This window comes from Amblyomma maculatum, chromosome 3, assembly GCF_055883805.1.
Source record: "Amblyomma maculatum isolate TAMU_Amacu chromosome 3, ASM5588380v1, whole genome shotgun sequence".
NCBI classification, from domain to species: domain Eukaryota; kingdom Metazoa; phylum Arthropoda; class Arachnida; order Ixodida; family Ixodidae; genus Amblyomma; species Amblyomma maculatum.
Window position 1 is genome coordinate 80,522,517 of NC_139346.1, and position 20,164 is coordinate 80,542,680.

General features: G+C 42.9%; 1 protein-coding gene across 1 annotated transcript; it reads left to right on the forward strand.

Moving 5' to 3' along the window:
* Window positions 1-863: 863 nt before the first annotated feature.
* On the forward strand, window positions 864-19,799 carry LOC146195068 (uncharacterized). The gene is made up of 11 exons (XM_084597671.1): window positions 864-1,004; window positions 4,707-4,899; window positions 6,977-7,168; window positions 8,294-8,353; window positions 9,575-9,637; window positions 10,246-10,305; window positions 13,612-13,671; window positions 14,664-14,860; window positions 16,080-16,239; window positions 19,149-19,272; window positions 19,654-19,799. The coding sequence occupies exons 2-11, from the start codon at window positions 4,707-4,709 to the stop codon at window positions 19,688-19,690; spliced, it is 1,146 nt and encodes a 381-aa protein (XP_084453797.1). The 5' UTR covers window positions 864-1,004; the 3' UTR covers window positions 19,691-19,799.
* Window positions 19,800-20,164: the final 365 nt, after the last annotated feature.

Consider the following 20,164-nt stretch of genomic DNA (forward strand, 5'->3'; position numbering starts at 1 on the left):
AATTTCCTCTTGGTTCTTCTTGCTCCATGCAGTGCTCAGTGTGTCGCTGGTTTCGAACGAAGTTTGCAGTGTCGTCTCTCCTTGGGCCGGTCTAGTTGCTCCTTGCTGCATTTCGTTTCCTTGTGCTGGGTCTGCTGGCGGGAGTGTGATCCCGACTCTCCAAAGCAGCCTGCAGAGGTATGTAAATTTGTTTCTCATGTTTGTTAGTCGAGAGTAGCGGCAGGAGCAGTTTTTGTGCGATGTTCTCGAAAACCGAAACTTGTAATGAAAGTTGTAATTTCCTCTTGGTTCTTCTTGGCTCCATGCAGTGCTCAGTGTTTCGCTGGCTTCGGACGAAGTTTGCAGTGTCGTCTCTCCCTGGGCCGGTCTAGTTGCTCCTTGCTACATTTCGTCTCCTTGTGCTGGGTCTGCTGGCGGCAGTGTGATCCCGACTCTCCAAAACAGCCTGCAGAGGTATGTAAATTTGTTTCTCATGTTTGTTAGTCGAGAGTAGCGGCAGGAGCAGTTTTTGTGCGATGTTCTCGAAAACCGAAACTTGTAATGAAAGTTGTAATTTCCTCTTGGTTCTTCTTGGCTCCATGCAGTGCTCAGTGTTTCGCTGGTTTCGGACGAAGTTTGCAGTGTCGTCTCTCCCTGGGCCGGTCTAGTTGCTCCTTGCTGCATTTCGTTTCCTTGTGCTGGGTCTGCTGGCGGCAGTGTGATCCCGACTCTCCAAAACAGCCTGCAGAGGTATGTAAATTTGTTTCTCATGTTTGTTAGTCGAGAGTAGCGGCAGGAGCAGTTTTTGTGCGATGTTCTCGAAAACCGAAACTTGTAATGAAAGTTGTAATTTCCTCTTGGCTCTTCTTGCTCCATGCAGTGCTCAGTGTGTCGCTGGTTTCGGACGAAGTTTGCAGTGTCGTCTCTCCCTGGGCCGGTCTAGTTGCTCCTTGCTGCATTTCGTTTCTTTGTGCTGTGACTGCTGGTGGCAATGTGATCCCGACTCTCCAAAAGAGCCTTCAGAGGTATGTAAATTTGTTTCTCATGCTTTGGAATTGTTGGTGGTAGCACCAGTAGTAGTTTTTGGGCGACACTCTCGAAACCCGAAACTCACAATTAAAGTTTTAATTTCCTCTTGGTTCTCCTCGGCTCCATGCAGTACGCAATGCTACAAATGGTTTGATGCACTCTCGTAAATATGTATTAAGTTGCGAGGACAAGTGCAGAGCGGCTCTGTAAAGGCACATTTGGCGGCATTTAAGTATGTATAGAATGTCGGCAGGCTTTGTTTCGTGCAGTATTCATGAAAGAGAATTAACCGTTATCTATGCCTTCTGGTTCCATCCACCGCCATTGGTACATGGTTTGATGTTGTGAGAGTTTAGCAATGCATTTCAAATGCTGACATGCAGACTTGTTTGCTTCCGCTGAGACTTTTTACACCCACAGTGGGCCGTGAGCACCAACATCGTACAACTTTGGCGTCATGGCAAGTGAACAACGAAAGCAAATTGCTGAAAAAGCCCGCCGGCGTTCTAGACAAATCATGAGTGTCTTAGGCAAGCAGCTACAGGACCCCACACCAACAACAGTTGAGACAGCGTCGTCATTCGTCGCTGCAGAGGAGAGCATTGGTGGTTTCGGGTGTGGCATTTCAAGTTTGTCAGAGTCATCATCGGAGGAAGAAGGTGCTTGTCGTCATCTGTGTTGCACCCCATCACCTCGCGAGCAGCATTCCGCATTTGTCACTGACAATACTAACGTTGCGTCGCAAGGTGCCACTGCGACCTTTAATGAACCGGCTTCAGAATTTGGCATGGAAAGAGAGCTGCAGATTTGGGCGTTGAAACACGGGATTGAACGGAGCGCAGTAAATGACCTTCTAAAGCTCTTGAGAAAACACCCATGCCATTCGTATCTACCCGCTGATGCTCGAACACTCCTTAAAACTCCCAGGCAGCCTTCAGACTATCCAATTACTGAACTTTCGCCTGGACATTACTGTCATTTCGGGCTTGAGCGAGGACTGCTGCATTCGATAAGTGCCTTGCATGACCTTCCACCAGCACTGATGGTGTCCTTCGGTATTGATGGCTTGCCATTGTCAAAAAGTACCAATGTTCAGTTGTGGCCAATTCAGAGCCTTCTTTTGAATTGTGGCCAACAAGCGCCATTTCTTGTTGGCGCCTTTGCTGGCTCAAGTAAGCCAGCAGTTGCAAATTAATTCCTGTTGCCTTTCGTAAACGAGCTCAAACAGCTCCTGCTGAATGGTTTAGTTGTTCATTCCAGCACATTAGGCGTATGTTTGAAAGCAATAGTATGTGATGCACCAGCGCGAGCATTTATCCTCTGTGTTAAAGGGCACACTGGTTATAGTGGGTGCCCAAAGTGTACATGCGAAGGTGTGTACCGAGATGGCAAAGTGGTTTTTTTTGGAGGCTAACTGTGAAAAGCTCACCAATGCTAGCTTTCGACAGCAGCAAGATCCTGACCACCACAGGGGTACTTCTGTCCTGACAGAGCTCCCAATTGATATTGTCAAAGATATCCCTCTTGACTACATGCATGTGGTGCTTCTAGGAGTAGTGAAAAAGTTAATAGTGTTGTGGCTATCTGGGCCATTGACTGTTCGTGTTGGCCCCCTCGAAAGAAGACTTATGAATGAAGCGAGTAACAACTTGAACACATCCCCATAGAGTTTGCTCGTTCCACACGTTCACTGGCAGAAGTTGATCGATGGAAGGCAGCAGAATTCCGCTTGTTCCTCTTCTACACCGGCCCTCTTGTGCTGAAGCATTAAAGCCCGAGCTCTTTGACAACTTCATTGCTTTGCATGCTGCAATGTCTATTCTTGCAAACCCTGAATTGTGCCATGTTCATGCTGATTATGCTGGGGTGTTGCTTAAACATTTTGTCGTGACATTTACAGCGCTCTATGGGGAGAGCCAAGTTTCTTACAATGTGCACTGCCTAATTCATCTAGCTGACGATGTCAAAGTTCATGGCGCGGTTGACTCCTTTAGTGCATTTCCATTCGAAAACCATATGCGGCATTTGAAAAAAGAACTCCGAAAGCATGAAAAACCATACAGCAACTTCGAAACAGGGTGGTAGAGAAACTACAGTTGCCGTGCATTGCACATAAAGAAATGCGTTCTGTTGAACTCTCTCAGCCTTGGAGTTCTGGGTCTCTGCCACCTGAATGTAGAGGTCCCGAGTTTAAAGTTGTAAAGTTCAAAGACTTCACGTTGACCTGCAACACGGGAGACAACTGTGTTGTTGTGGACAGCCACGTCATTGTTGTGCAGACATTTGCATATCTTGCAGCTTCTAATGAAGCCTGTGTTGTTGGTCAAGAATTCCTTTGCAAAGAGGACTACTATACAGTTCCCTTTGAGTCATCGCGTACGGGAATTCTTGTTGGAAGCAAACTCTCGAAATTAAGTGCATGGCCTTTGAGGTGCCCAAAGAAGCTTTTGATGCTTCCATTCTCGGGAAAGTGTTTGGTTTTTCCTGAGCTCCACACTGGTTAACAGGCGCTAGTCAGCTGTTTTATATCACTAAAACGTTTTTCTTCTTTGGCAGACATGTCCTTAATTTCATAATTTCAACTGTAAGATTGAGATGGAGTGCATTTGGCAAGTACTTGCAGATCACTACTAGCAGCTTACCGGTATCGCTCAAGAGGAAAGCATACAACAGTTGCATCTCACCTGTACCCACCTATGAGGCTGAAACATGGAGGCTAATGAAGAGGGTTCTGCATAGCTGTGACAACGCAGAGAGCTATGGAATGGTAAATGCTAGGTGTAGTGTTAAGAGATAGGCAGTGTGCAGAGTGAGCCTGGGAACAAAGTAGTTATTAACATTGTAATCAATATCAAGAAGAAATGGATAGGACATGTAACGAGAAGGGAGGATGGTCGTTAAGGGTAAACTGTTGCGAAGGGAAGGCAAGTGTAGCCTAGGGCAGCAGAAAATTAGGTGGACGGATGAGGTTAAGTTCGCAGGGGTCAAGTGGGTGCAGCTAGCACAGGACCAAATTAATTTGAGGAATATGGGAGAAGCCTCTAGCCTGTAGTGGGCAAACTGTTGATGAATTTGAACTGTAGCAGTGCATGTTGTTCTTTTTTCCCTTGGGCATTTCTGCTCATAATAAACCCTTTCCAGGTTTGTCATGCCAAGTGGTTGAAAGTGATCTTTCGTTCACACTTGTGCAGTCTTAAGTTTGTGCTGCGTGGCTGCCACTATGTTCCCAAAGATGGTTGTGCAGCCAAGTTAGGCTTGTCTAACAGAACAGTTATTGTCACTGTTTTTCCAACTTTCATTCATTCATGCAGTGCCATTAATTCTGTATATTCGGTTGGAGTTTCTAGTTATGCATCTCTTGCACATTGACTTTTCTTTGCTATTTTGGATATCAAGCTGATCAACCTAATTTCTGCTCTGTTCCCCAGGCTGGCTAGCTGCTTGCTTTATAAAGGTCTTTTTAAATGTTCTGTTTACTGCCTGTGTTCTTGTGTCTTGTTCTCGCAAGGCTCTTGTTTCTTGAATCTGCTGTGGTACAAAAGTATGCTGGTGTCACTCCTATCAGCTTGTATGGCATTTCACATGGCATGGCATGATTGTGTGTACCATCTTATTTTAGAGATGTTTGTTTCTTTATTTTGAGTAAGATCTGTATAATAAAGAGAATTACTGAAGTCCTTATTTCCCTTTGTTTTCAGATGGCATATGCCCTTGCTGAGTTTGTTGGCAGGAGTGAGGTGGAGGTAGTGCCAAGTTCCTGGGTCAGCGATAATTCGTGTATGTGGCCAAAACTGTCAACAGAGAAGGTAAAATCAATGGTTAAAAAGAATCAGCCGTGCTGTTATTCACCGCCTTGGGAAAGCTATGAAGTTCAGGTCAAGGGCTTGTTTGGTAAGTACCGCAGTGTTTTATAGGGAACATCATTTCCACTAGCTTTGTTATATGCGCGTGACATCTTAAATAAAAAAAAACACCCTTATGAGCAAGGAAATAGTTGCCTACTAACAGCTCTTTGGACAAATGCGTTCCTTGTGTAAGTGGCTTGCTAGCCTAATAACAACCGTAAATATTTAGTACTGTGTGTTGCTGTGCATATTATGAGCTCCGTGCACAGTAGCCAGGGGAGCACTCGTGGTAAATGGGCAACCCCTCAAGTTGGTGCTTGAGGGGATATTGTGGATTGGTCGCAGCCGCAATATTTTGAATGGGGCGCGTGAATGAGGCATTTGTAGGCGAGTAATTGGGGTCTCTGCAGCAACATTCTGGTTTTTGCTGGCTTGAGGGATGTAGCTATGGATAACAATATGGGAGCCACTAGACAGAAGGACGAGCCTTGGGTGTCTGCTGGGCACTTACATAATGGCTGCAAACGCAAGAAACGGGGATGATGTAGGGAGAATTGCACGGAGCTAAAGGCAAAGCAAAAGAGTAGAGGAGAGGAAAAAAACTGCAATGTAAAACAAACTAGAAAAAAAATACCATCCCTTCCCCCCCCCCCCTTTTTTTCCCTTCACGCTTGGTACTACACACAAAGCCCGACTTCAAGGCAAACTGGCTGATGAAACATTCCTGGGCGAAAGGTATGGAAGATGAAAGCATGAACGGAGTCGAAGTCAACAGGAGAAAAGGAAGTCTCAAGAAAAAATTGATAGAAATTCAAAGAAGCAGGAACATTATGACTTTCTTGGCAATGACAGAGGCAGCTCTGGTGTGATAGGCTGGCAGAGCTCTGTCTTGTGAGGTTTTTGCCATTTCTCGATGATGTAGACAATCTGAAGGATGGCAGGTTCAGTCATCATTCTCCCCAAATTGTTTGGGCGCTCTCGCAGACGACTGCTGAAAAAGGAAGGGGTATGGGAGCCCTCGGAAAAAATTCAAGTGGCAGCAGGGCATGGAAGAAAAGGGCGTAGTAGAAAATAAAGGTATAAGCTGAGGAAAAAAAATGAGTGAAAGAAAAGGCACGAGAAAAAAAGCCGCGATATACTTCACGAAACTGTTCTAGGCAACAAAGAAAAGTATAATTGCTCAAGTAAGAGTGTTAGATGCTTGTTAATTCTAACATTCCACTGGTGCTCATGCATACTACCGTGGACAGTGGCCCGTGAAAGTGACTCAACATAGACCTTCGATAGATGGATAGGAGGAGGAAGGCAGGCATGTTAATCAGAATGGCCTCCAGTTGGCTACTCCACACTGGGGAAACGTGAGATTAAAGAGGGGGAAGAGAAAAGGGGACCTTAGCATGGTTTAAATGAAAGTTAAGCATTAACCAACTGTGACCATGGGCACACCACTAGCACGAGCACGCTATACCAGTGGTTCTAGTGCATGTACTTTCCTTTAGTCAGGCATACTAACTGGCACCCGATAATACAAGCACCTCCTTGGGGACTGTTGCCCAATATTTTTTTCATGTGTTAAGAAAAATTGAAGTACTGCAGTGAATGAGGGCATGACTGCAGGCTCACAGCTCATTGGGGTGACAGTAAGGCAATGTTCGCGTCGTTGAGCTTGATAGACCTTGTTTGGGGTCGTGAAAAGCATTGTATGTTGTGAGCGAAAATGTTTGACAGCACACTGCAATACAGCAGTTCATGTGTGACCAAATAATGACGCAATTACAAGGATCAAAGGAGGAATGTGATCCAGACTGTCTGCTTTCTTCCACCTTGGGCACGTGCATAGCGGCCCGAGTTACTTCTGCACGGTACTCATAAGCTACTTTTTTTGTACGTGGGTAGTCGTAATCACAGCTAGAACATAGTGTTAAAATATGCAGCTTTGTTAACACTGTGGCTGAAGCTGTTTTATTTAGTCTCTACAGCTTATGAGACACCTCTAGTCAGCTACCAATGAATACAGCTTTTTGATGTTTTAAGCTTGTGTAGATGGTAATGAAGTTTCACTTTTTTGTGTTCTTGGGTGCACAATTTCGATTTTTGTTGTCACTATTTTTTTCTGCATATAGGTTCATACAATGAGGCAAGAAGGAAACTAGAGCGGTTACAGTACACGTCCGATCTCACCAGCGATGACGAGCTGCCCCAAAAGAGAAAAAGGGTGCCAACCACAATATGGGACCCTGATGATAGCTCTGAATGCAGCCAAGGAACCAGCTTGGAGGTCTTGCCTCCTGTAGTGCCAGCCCACTTTCCTCAGCGTAAGGAACCAGCTTGGAGGTCTTGCCTCCTGTAGTGCCAGCCCACTTTCCTCAGCGTAAGGTTCCATGCTTTTTTTTATGCAGTTGCAAAGTAGTTGCATGCAAGACAAAAGTTATTTTGTAATATATGCATGAAATGTTAAACTAAGCAGGCGTATGTAACCTTTTTTGCTGATTGGGAACTTATATTTTAAGTTAACTGGTGCACTTCTATTTACAATAAAGCTCTTCTAAAGTTATCCCTTGGTCATTAGATAACAAAGGTGTACAAAGGTTCCTGTATGGTACGCAAAGGTTTTTGCGTACCATACAGGAATCCCAGTTGTATTAAATGAAGCAGTTTTTTCTATAGTCTCTTGTTTTGCAAATAAATGTTTAATTCCAGCTTGTACATTTCCATGAAAACATTTATTACAAGAAATACCATAAATGAGTACTGTATATGTATGTTACACGATTGGCAGCTTTAATGCACTCCTCAAAGTTGGTCATGTAGTGCACAAAAACATCATTTCTGCTGTTATTTTTTAAGTCATGCTGAAGGAATGAGTTTTAACAAAACCATGTTCATTTAGCAAAATCAGGCTTAGATTTGGCTCAATTTGCACCTCATATGCATTTTCTTTTTTTAATAAAAATGTGCCTATGTGGACAACCGGAGCATTGCGATACTAATTTGGTGGTGCTCTGTCGTCAAAAGTGTGTCATTCAGTGCGCCAGGAGCATAAAAACTGCAAAGCACAATTTTTAACCGGAACAAATAAGACGTCATTTTCTGAATATTTACTGTGTATTTTGCTAAAAGTTTCCCTTACGGGATAGATCAGTGCTTAAGGGTTAAGGAAAAAATGTAGTAGAATTTCGATGAAATCGAACATTTTATTTGCTGCATCCCCTTTAAGGAAACAAGGCTATTGCAGGCCACCATGAAAGCGTGCAACCGTTATAACAAAGGGAGAATCTTATTAAAAACATTTATACCCTATGGATGCAGCTCATACTTTGCATCCAGAGTGCTAAAATGCTAATTATTTTTTCCCTTCTTTTTTTAAAGAACAAAGGACACAGTAACATAGGAAAGTTTGTAATGCTTGATCTGTTCTTGACATTTTTATTTCTGTTAAGCATGTGCTGTCCTGACCCGTTGCCCTGTGGAAGCACCAGTTGTGAGGCAGCACGGAAATGGTGAGCTCAGATGTGGTGAATTTCTGTTTACTACCTAGGATTGAATCTCAATACTGTGAAGCATGCTGAACTGCAGTGACTTAATTAAGTAGTTTATAATTTTGCCTGCCTTTTTACCCTTTCTCATATTATACTTGCCTCTCAGCAAGCCATGTTTCAAAACATTGACTGAAAACAGGTCTCGACAGCTGCGTACTTCAAATGCGCAGCACAGATGTTGAAGCCTTGTTGCAATATGTGCATATGTTTGTATGGTTGGGCACCTACACGCTAAACCTCTAATACTTGTTGGCAATGTCCTTTCTGTCACACTTCTGGCTGTTTCTTTAACAATTTAAGCATGGCAGCATTTCGTTTCTGCTTCTGAGTAGGGTCACGATAACAATTTAAACATATTTGAAAACAAAATTTTAATCGTTATGAGTACATATTCTTTCCTAGGAGAAGGAAGAAAAATTACAAGGGTTCAACGCTGCTGACCCAAATATTGAGCGAAAGCATTAGCTGCGAGTGACCGAGCGTTCTTCTCTTTTTCTTCCTCGTCGCACATGTAAAGCCCTGGTTTAACCAAGCCGCATGAACGTGCCTTAGTGGCCTATAGGGGTAACGTGAATGCCAGGGTCCTAGCAGGCTGATTCTGACATAACCGTCACATGTAAAACGAGAGACCCAAGTTGGCAGCTTCTGCCAGCCCACGTGGGGTGTGACGTCACAGCGTCACGTGGGTAAGACGTGGCTACTGGCCGCACTACGCTGAAGGCTCGAAACCTAGAGTAGTATTGCTTTTGCAATAAAAACATTATTTGGCGAGCAAGTTCGGACCCTTCGGAGCCCAGTGCCACCGCCCAGCCCTCACATTACGCGCACATGTCCAGGCCACATAGGGCCCTGGCACTGGCACCCCAGTTAATCGAAGTTTGATGTCTAGGTCCTTCAACACAAGGAGGGCCTCCCATTTCTCCCACAATCCGATGGCAGGCTGTCCCTGTGAGGGAGGATTGGTAGGGCAGCAAAAGAGAATGTGATCTTAGGTGGCGTACGACTTAATAATCCTCGCTCGGTGACACTCAAACCACAAAGTAGCCTTTAACAGCTGTACTGCAATAAGCCTTTGTAACCAGTTGTATTCTGCCTAATCATGGCCAGTTAGATGATATGAGCATGAAGCACATGGTACATTTTTATGGCCCAATTATTTGTAATGCTTCGCTTCAATTTCAGAACTCAATGTGTTGCAGTGCAGAGAACAGCATTCGCTGAGAAGAGGCACATCACAAGCTTCAGGTAGTAAAGTTTTGCTTGTTTGTGTTCTCCCAAGTAAATGTTTAGTTACGTTCAAAACAAAGATGTGCCCTTGTCACTGCACAAGGCACTTGCGGCAGGCATTTCATGACTACAATGCTTTGTTACTGAACACCAAGTTAATGTGTTCAACACAGCTGGGAAAGGTGCATTTCAATATGAAGTCCTCTGTTAAACGTTTTATGAACTGATTGTAGCTTTGCAGAACTTTGGTTTGTAGCACAGCAGTCATGTGAACTGCACATGCATGTTGCCCATAACTAAGCAGCTGCATTGCAATTAGTTCTACAATGCACCTCACAAATAGTGTAAATAAATGTGAACGATTTCCAGGGTTTCATATTGGTACATCACAGAAGCTTAATCAAGCAAAATAAGAGTTAGGTGTATAGACTAAATAAACCCAGTGTATCTACTATAGGCATGTGCAGCCAACTAGTCCAGCCCTTTATCTTATGCAATGGGATGCTCAAGATTTTGTTATAGTTTTGTGCATCTAGCATTATTTGATTTATTTTATGCTGCAGTAGGTGTACTGACTAAATATGCCAAAAATGATTGCTCCTGAAATGAAGCAATTTTAATTTCAGCACAGACTGACACTTCTCCATCTTATCATCACATTGAAAGTAGAGAGGGAGAAAATGCAGGTAATTATGTCTACTCTTTGCTTATTCTGTTAAACGTACAGGAGTTTTTCTTATTTTGGTAGTCCTAATCCTTTGTAAACTGCTATCTTGTGTGAATGTTACTGTCATGGTTTTTTAAATTTGGCTAAACAGTGCTCCTGTTTCTTGCGCTTCATCAGTCTTGGTGTTATAAAGAGATGTTTTTTTTTTCTTTCGTTGTCCGTAGAATTTGCAAACTCTTCTTTATAAGCATTCCCTCAAATAAATTGCCTCGCCGGGGTGGTACAGTGGTAAGACGGCCGGCCGACTACTGTCCGGAGTTCCCTGCTTCGAACCCGACCACGGCGGTTGCGTTTCGATGGAGGCGAAACGAAGTGGCGTCCGTGTGCTGTGCGATGTCAGTGCACGTTAAAGATCCCCAGGTGGTCGAAATTACTCCATAGCCCTCCACTACGGCTCCCCTTTCTCTCTTTCCACTTTCACTCTCACCTTCATCCCTTCCTTACGGCGCGGTTCAGTTGTCCACATAGCAAGGTGACAGATACTGCGCCTTTCCCTTCCTGTGAACCAATTATTATTATTCCCTCAAATAAACCTCGAGACATTTTTTGTAACCATACAAAGCAGACAGCAATTGTGGTTTGTTCGCTGCAACAAAGCAAAAGCTACATTAAATATTGCACTTCTGAGCTAAAAGGAATTTTTTGAGGACTATGTCCAGATTAATAAAGTTAAACGATAGATGAAGTGTTTTGAGCCTTACAGGTGTAATTTAAGTGGTTGAGTGAACACTTTTGAAATACAATGCAAAAGAGATTTTACTCGCAAGTTTGTACAGTAAACCCTCATTAATTCGGAACCATAAAAAATGTCTGGATCAACCAAAACTTTGAAATATTAAATGGGATTGAAAAAATTGTGAGGCCATTTGCATCCCAGCAATTTTATTGGTTGAATACCCGCAATAATGTTGGCCTGCCTTTGATATGAAACCCGAATGCGAACAATTTTTTCTGGTTTCATTGAGTGCTTTGCTTTGCACACACTGTCCAGCATATTGAAGAAGTAATCCAAAGTTGTAAAGTGATACTTTTCGTAGTGTGATAGCTGCAGCGGTGCTTCCTCAAAAGACATCCCTATCGCGTTTTGAGGATGTTTCACCACACAGTACACATGGTGAAGCATCGCAGTGAGGCTCACAGTGTGGTGAAACTGCAAGTGACCAGTGTACAGTCTATACCGAAAGCAGCACAGGGTTGCACATGAGGTATTGATATATGCGTAGGCGTTTGAACAGCCTCATGCCATTCCAAAATAAAAAGACCGAAATGCCACAACTGGTCTACGTGCACGGCCGATTCCAGCTATGGGATGGTGTTAAGTAAAAGCACAACTGAAACTGTGTGACTGGAGCGTGCTTAGAAAATGGGAAACTTTGTCATAGTCATGCCTGCCATAGTACGCACTATGTGGCCACATGCGTTTCATGCAATTGATTTTCAGGGAGGTCTATTTTGGTGATTGCTGGTGGCTTAAGTAATATTCCCTGTCCAAATTAAATGGAGTAATCCTGCTCATTGTTAAAATTAATGAGCATACCAGGCCAAACACTTGTATGTGCGTCAGCCAAGACCACATTGTTCGAATTATCTGAAATTTCAAAATAATGGGGGTTTAGTGAATGACACTTTGCTGTGTAATAATGTGTACTTGGTGAACTAAAGTGCACTTATTAAAGAATAAAAAAAATTGTGGTTTACCCCTGGTTAACTCTAGTTGAATTGCGAAAGCAACGGCGGAAGCTTCTTTTGCCTGCTACATTATTCCCCTGTCACGCCCTATCAGTGTAAGGTGCTACATTATTGGTGTCACTTAAGCTCATCCTCTTAGGGTATGCGGCGAGAATGTAAGCTTCTAGCCCACATGTAAAGCCGCGCTTCAACCAAGCCATGTGGACGTGCCTGCATGTCGTAGGGGTAACGAGAACGCAAACTGTTCTGGCGGGCTGACTCTGATATCACCCTCCCATATGAAAGGCGCGACCAGAGTTTGCAGCTCCTGCTCGTGGCATAGGGGCAACGTGAATTCAAATTTCAAAGCTGGCTGATTTTTTTATGAGCAGATCAGCTACAACTCTTCACAGTGTAGCTGCAGCCACCCGAGGTTTCGATTTGGCTGTCGTTGTACTGCTTTTGCAGTAATTACACAGTTGATTGAGTCGTTCCATTGGGAGGTTCAAATCCATGGACAGGGTGATGCATCAGTTATTCAAGTGAAGTCATTCTGTGAAGGTGTGCAACTTAAGGATGTGTTTTTTTCGCACAAAACAAAGTGAATGCGTTAAGCAAACAGTGCATATGTAGCGACTACTGGCAATATTTTTTAGTGACCGTGCCATCAAATCCGAAGTGCTTGCTCCATCGTACCGCAGCAGTCATTTTATTTCTATTTATCACTATTGGTAACAATAAATAGATGGCACCCGCCGGGGTAGCGCAGTGGTTACGGTGCTCGACTACTGTTCCCAAGGACGCGGGATCGAATCCCGGCCTCGGTGGTCGCTTTTCGATGGAGGCGAAAAGCAAGGTGCCCGTGTGCTGTGCAATGTCAGTGCATGTTAAAGAACCCCAGTTGGTCGAAATTTCCGGAGTCCTCCACTTCGGCATCTCTCATAGATTGAGTTGCTTTGCGACGTTAAACCCCACAAACCAACCAATAAATAGATGGCAGGTGATTCTTTTTTCTTGCGTCATTTGATGCAGCAAAAAGATTTGCGTGAACCACTAGAATATCATAAGGAGTTAAAATTTGGCACCATAAACACCACAACATCAGTAAATGTTGCGATTGTTCCAAGCACGTCCAATAAACTCATTTTTGTTTTATGGCATAAAGGTGCCACTTTTTTGTGTTCTGTACAGCTTTTGAGAACGAGATTTGTTTCAAGAAATGACATTGTCCTGCGCATCGGTTTGCACTTCCCATTGGTACTAACCGGCCAACTGTGTGAAGTGAAATAAAACATTTTACTTACATAGCTGCTGTAATGAATGAGTTTGTAGTAAACTATGTCCGCAATGGCTTGAAATATGTTCTAGATAATGTTTTTCGATTTAGAAGTATATTTCAAGGAATCCTTGCATTTTCTTAAAACACTGAAAGCACCCTCAAAGTTAACAGTGCTGTAATTGCCTTAGCATATAACATGCCACGCTTCTGTATTTTTATCTGTGATTGTTAATTTATTTCTGCTTTTCAGTAATGTGGTCTGTGATAAAATAGAAATAATTCAATTTGTTATCGGTTGCGGCTGCTACTGTTTTGCAGGACATGCTTCTGTGCTTGGGTCAGAGGTATCCTCGCGCTCACCTGAGTTGTCGCAACACGGTAATCAAGATTTCATTTTCATTTATATTGAGGTAGTATATGTCCTATAAGGTCTTTAGACCACTGATGGGACTTGTTACGTATGTGTTGCATGCAGTGTGGATATCAGCAAAAACAAAGATCACAAGATGTATCTTGCTTATTTGTCTTTCCTTTTTCTTTTTGCTTGCAGCATCCATTTTTGTTTTCTATATACTGCATACATTAGCTTGTCTTTACCGAGCTTGATGTTGTGGTAAGAATGCTTGTGGTGAAATCGGCGAAAGAAGAGGCCTCGAAGCTTTTTTCACCTTGCTGTATAGACGTTTGTGTTGAGCAAGGGAGTTGTTGAAATTCCTCCTCTCTGGACAGTCTGAAACCGGTTTCGCTGCAGCTTCCACAGTGCTTGCGCGAAGTGCACACGACTGTCCAGTGAACAATATGGCAATGCCCAGAGAGCCTAAAACGCCAAGTTCTATACTGTAGAATGAAGAGATGAGAAGCATCCGAGTTCGTTTCTGCATGATGAAACATGCATATGCTCAGCATTAAGCACTTCAAAAACAGACGAGTGTTGTTCATCTTGTGCTGACAGCTAGACTGCTGTTAAAAAATTACGCAGACAAAAGTTTGTGGTGTTGACATCTCATTCAGTGAACCTGCCATGGTGGCTCACTGGTTACAGTGCTTGACTGCTGATCCTGAGGACGCAGCTTTGATGCCAGCTGCGGCTGCAATGTTTTGACACAGGCAAAACAAGATGCACCTGTGTCCTGTGCACTTTGAATAAATCTTACCTGGGAGTCAGTATTATACGGACTCCTGCAAGGAGGTATTCCTGATATCCAGTGTTGCTTTGCAGTGTTAAACTCATAAAGCTACAAGTAATAATTATTAAATGAACTAGCTTCACTGGAATAATACTTTCTGTATTTTTCTCCTCATTTTTTTCATGCTGCTAAAAACGTTTCTTATTGAGTGCTAATCAACATGCTCTTTTAATTACTGTTCAGAATTTCAGATCCAAGTTTTGAGACTACTCAACATAATCAGACTTAGTGTGCAACAAGTCGCTGATGCTCAAAATGCTTATATGACACGGAGAGAGCCAGTCCCTCTGCCTGAGCCTCTTGTTAAACGGCCATTTGAGACAGCAGATGCACTCCTTGACTTCGAGGAAGATCTCACTCCTGACAAAGTTGGAACCTTGGTGCGTTGGCATTGTTATGAATTATGCCTTTCAGTGGTGTGCACATGCAGTTGATTCATAAAAAAGAAATATCAGTTGCCACCAGCATTAGAATACATTCATCTGACCGCTTTAAACAGAACAGTGATGAAGTACCGTAAAATTCTGAGCAAGCACCCCCTTTCTCACACGCCGAAATTACCATAAGGGGGGGGGGGGGGGGTACTTTCATAGAATGCACTCAAAACTTTGGATGGCAAAATTTCCTGTCCGAAAAAAAGTAGATTGGAGTACACATGTATCTAAATTGCATCTCTGATCGGGGCGATCATGCTGAAAACTGTGCATCAAGATGTCGGCGAGCGGCTATGCATTGTGTTCTTGTTGCAAACTGATCGACATCCGCCGCTGCCATTTTCACTCGGCGTGCTGTTTTAAACATGTTATCAATTGTCTTTTTTCATTTCGTCTCTGGCTCCCGCCTAAACAGTAGTCATATGCTCCTCCGGTTGCTTGCACTGCATGTTTCACTCGTGTTGTTATCGGACACCAGTTGTCAGCAGCGATTTCCCTACGCAACCCCTGGGGGTGTTGTTTTTGTTTGCGATTTTTCTGAAAGTTGAGATTTGATTGCATTCTGGGACTGGATGGGGCTGGCAGTGCTGCCTGGGTGAAGTGCATGACAAAGGTAGGCAGCAGGGAGGTGATGGAAGAGAGGGAAGTGCTTGCTTTGAAAATCACAGAAATGTGAAATTGGGAGTGAAGTTAAGGGGGTGCTTGCTTTGAATATTACGGTGCGCTATAAATGTGCTTGGTGGTAGTCTTAAAGCAGCTACCCGCCATTGCTGCTGAATTAAGTGCACTGAGAGGGGTTGGTGTACTACTTCCACCTTATGAGAGAGCATTTACCCCAAGGACCACTTGGAGTCTCAGCTTACTTGACAAGAACGGATGGCATTCTCGTTGGTTGACACGTGATTACAATTTTTTCTTGCAGATACATTAAAAAAAAGTGTTTACACCACAGAAATTCCCTACAGAGAAATTAGCTTAGGTGGTAGAGCATACGACCTGTTTCCAGTGCTTACTTCATATTTGGAAGTAGCAGCGCTGTAGATGCAGGTTGCTTTTTAATTTTTCACATTATTTGAAGGATTTGCAAAAATCTGCAATTTTTGTGTATAGTAATAGTGATAAATTAAGCCTAATCTGGTCAATTTTCTTGCGTAAATTGTTACAGGTAAATGAACTCATTCAGTTGGGTGGCCACAACCCTGATATGGCGACAAAACGTATGCTAATGTATCTGCTTACCGACAAGCTGGCAGCTGAATATTCTTGGCATGGCAAGAAAGGAAAAAAGAGATTTGTGGACCTTCGAGTCAGTCAACATTTGTTTGGTAAGTGCTGCTTGCTTTTCGCACATCATGTATATGTATATGCTTTTGTTAAAGTGAACTAAGCCATCACCACCATCAGCAACAGAACTTTGTACCAGTGCATGGCAAATGCCACTCCTACTGCCAGGTGCAGCCCTCTATCCCATCAAACTTTATGCCGTCGATCTGTGATTATAACGTCACGAGGATCATGAAATATTTTGATATATAGGTAATTCAATATATAAAACATGACAACATATGAGCTGTTTTCCTGTAGTGTGCATACGGTGTACCCACACTGGAGATGCACCTTCTGTTGCGATATGAGCCGTGTCGGCATACTAGCAGGCCACCACTGACTGTGGGTAATGCTTAAGCTGCCCCCGCAACGAGTCACATCGCGCCGGCTGTCAGAAAGAGGGGCGCACTTCTACATGCCGCTCCATGGCCGTGTGTATGCTCTGCGAATTATTCCATAGGGATAGATCAGGGTGTAAGGCTCGCGTCTTGCTTCGCGTGGCACAAGCATCCTTGGGGTTGGAGTTGACATCAAAGCTGCTGCAAACTGTGCTCCGAGAAAAGCCACTGCTGATCAGAAGAGGTCTAATTTTGTTACTGTACACTGTAAGCATAACAGTAGCTCACTTCAAATACCTTACAGTTCTATTATTAAGTACAGTTGATAAACAACAGGCTGCCCTCTAGATTGACAAAAGTAAGTTTCTTTGCTCTGCAATCACCTTGTAAGTAACCTTATAAATTGTCTAATTTTTAAGCTTGGGCATCCCCTTTCCTGTAGATTCGGATGATTCCAGTGTGAGTAGGCAAGCTTGAACTGCCATGAAATGCACTATTTTTGAATAAAAAAAAAGTTTTTTATCAACTTTTTTTTCCTTGCACAAAAGGCAAAGCAAAAGATGGTAAAAAATAAAATTTAAAAAGATTTTTTATCATCAACAAAAAGCAAAGTAAAATAATGTAAACAACATGGCACAGCATAGCACCAGCAATTCAAACTAGGTACTGTAGGCATTTCAACTGGGCACCATAGGCATTGCAAGTACGGACATTTGCCAATTTCCATCCCATTGCCATCCACTAAACTTCGTAGATATCTAATGCACGTTTTGGTTCTGTAAAAATGAAAAGTGCCACATTTTCTTGTGCTGTAGTGCTTTAGAGAATCCTTCGAACTCCTCAGTAGCTCAAACCACAGAAAAGTTAATGAAAACGTAATTTGTAAAACCAATTAAATGCCTGCCATTCTGATATTTGCAGCAAATTATGTCCTGCCCATATTATGTTTCTGAATATATTGGAACATCATAGTATTAAAGGCCTTGCTGCAAAGAAAATGCCGTGTCACTGTTGGCATTGTGAGTGAAGAATCACTGCCTAGGAGCTGCATGTTATAGCTGGTAGCTGACATGGCAGAGCACTAAATATTTGATGGTTTGTGAGACTTAACAAGACCACCCGATATCATAAAGGTGGGAGCAGCTGCGATTTTGGGTGATCATTTTTTGTTCCATTCCAAACTCTTACCTTCAATAATGTTCGATAGCTGACCAAAATACCCAGTATATATTTTCCTCTACCTTGTTCACCTTCATCAGTTTTTTGACCCCATTCCTCAATATTCTTGGTAATGTAAAGATGGGAGACAGCCATTTTATATGCAATAATTTACCAAATTGATATGTAATGAACTTGCGATGCCTCTGCTTGGTTTGTCATATGCATATGTAAATGTCATCCTTTATGCAAGTTAGGTGCGCATAAGTACCTCTCACCAAATCTCATTAATTCGAATTTCGAAAGGCCGAACACAGTATTCGAATTACTGTTCCTAAAAACTTAACTACTTCTATCGCAATGAATTTATTTAGTGGAAGACTAGGCAGTGGATGTCTGCTTTTCAGAGTGGAATGATGTGAAAGTGACTGTTATACGTTTCTATCAATGCTTTTTTGCATGCGTGCTGTCATGGGTGTGAAATCGAAACTCCTGCAGAATCGTAAGGGCCTCCCACATTCTTCATAGTGTGACGTCGTGCAGCTCAAGCGCTGCAGTCACCATCCACAAATAAGGCACTATCACTTGCGAGGAGGTGTCAGCCCGTGTGCTATATGAACGGCACATGACAATTGCTTGGTACACTGAAGGAACTCGCCCATTTCAAAGGAACCAGGCAAAATAAAATGGGGAGGGGGACAAAATACTAGCGACACACTTGGCATTTGAAAAATTGCCTCACTGGCCGCTGCTGTCCTGGTGCAAAGTTAAAAAGAGTGCAGTTGAAGTTGTCACTTGCATGTCATTGTCATAGGTGCAAGGGCTGAGAGTGAGTCTGCAGAATTTAAGCTAGGTTTTGATTAGGGCTTTTTAAACAGTCTCTTGTAGTGTGCTCATACCTCCTTCCGGAGGTTCATTTGAAATAGACAATGTGAGACGAACTTATCCGAACTTCTGAATGAACTGTTGTCGAATTGAGTTTTAACTGTTCTTTTTATTTTGCTAACTTACCATAAGGCATACTATAGAAAGTCATGCAAATTGTTTTCAGCCAGAAACTGGAGAAGGCTTTTCCTTTTAGTGTTATCCGTTAGCCACTTGAAAAAATCGACCTTCCTCATCGCCGTCTTACTTCCTGGAGAATTCGTGTCCTCGGCGCTCTTAGCCCTGTAAAAGTACAGCAGGTAGCGAACATCCAACTCTGCAGCTGGTGTAGAACATTGCGGGCATGTGGCTTCTAGTTACTAGTACCTTATTTTAAAGTATATTTAGAAAAGTGGGTTCATATTTTTGCTCTCGGGTTAATGAATGTGTGAAATTTAGTATTCCTTTGTTCTTATGTGTCTTGGGTACCTTGTGTATATACACATCAGCGTTCATTTGCTATAAAACTGGTGACCATTTTCTTGCAGTTGCCATAAAGAGACGTTTTCCCAACAGTACGAGAGACGATGTAGAGAGGACGGCCAGGTCATGGCTGCGCCATGCTTCTGAAAGGGCAAGTGTCAAGAAGGTTGTTGCACGCAGTACAATGAGGTATGCCATCATGCTGTTGTTTACTTTAAAACATTTGTAATCAAATTAGTGAAGAAATTTCTTCTAGCTACTTGAAATGAATACATCTGCATCTAGTGTCAGCTGGGACAGTGTGCACTGGCTGTGTTTTAAAGTGCGGCATCCTTCATGCATAGTTTTGATACATGCATGTTTCATGCATTGCAGTGGGCTTTTAGCTGCTAATTCTTGTATAGTTTGAGCATCTGTTAAGGTTAATTTAACTTTTCAGAGCAATTCTTGCAATCAGGTCCTAAATTTTGACTTTTCTTGGCAAGCCATGCCTGTGTAATTTTAGAAGGCAAATGAGTAACGTGAAATGCAATAAATCGATCATTGTGGGTAACTTTTTTTCTTTTCCAGGATCACAAATACCAACATTGGAACGAGCGCGGTCTAGAAGTTATGCTGCGGCTGGTCCATCAGTTTTTTTCTACTCTGAGTAAAATGCACGACACGGTCTGAATTTTTTCTTCAATAAAGTTTATTGATGTGAGCTGTTAGCATATAGGGACTTCATGGTGTGCACATGTACTTTGATTTGCATGCTTTCAGTCATCAAATCGGTGTATTGCCTTGCATAGCATGTGTGCCACTTATTTCAATTTACATTGCACAGTATGCAGTGCCTTCTAAGTGATGCTGACAGTGCAAAGTGTGGCAGCTGTTATATTTTCCTTCCGCATGCCAAATGTGTTTATTTACATGAAGCCGTTGAAATTGCGTATATGCAGTTTAAATATCCATAAGTGGCACACATGCTATGTGAGCTTACACTGATGCTGTTAATTTCTACATTTGGAGGCCCTGCGGAGAAGCTCCAGGAAACGTCCGAATGTCCGCCTCCGGCTGTCCGTCGGACGTCCGAGGGACG

Excerpts from the sequence above, each read along its gene's own strand:
- LOC146195068 (XM_084597671.1), top strand. The coding sequence starts at position 4,707 with ATGGCATATGCCCTTGCTGAGTTTGTTGGCAGGAGTGAGGTGGAGGTA. Across the intron at positions 7,169-8,293 it reads GCCAGCCCACTTTCCTCAGC|CATGTGCTGTCCTGACCCGT; the intron begins GTAAGGAACCAG and ends ATTTCTGTTAAG. Across the intron at positions 14,861-16,079 it reads CTGACAAAGTTGGAACCTTG|GTAAATGAACTCATTCAGTT; the intron begins GTGCGTTGGCAT and ends AAATTGTTACAG.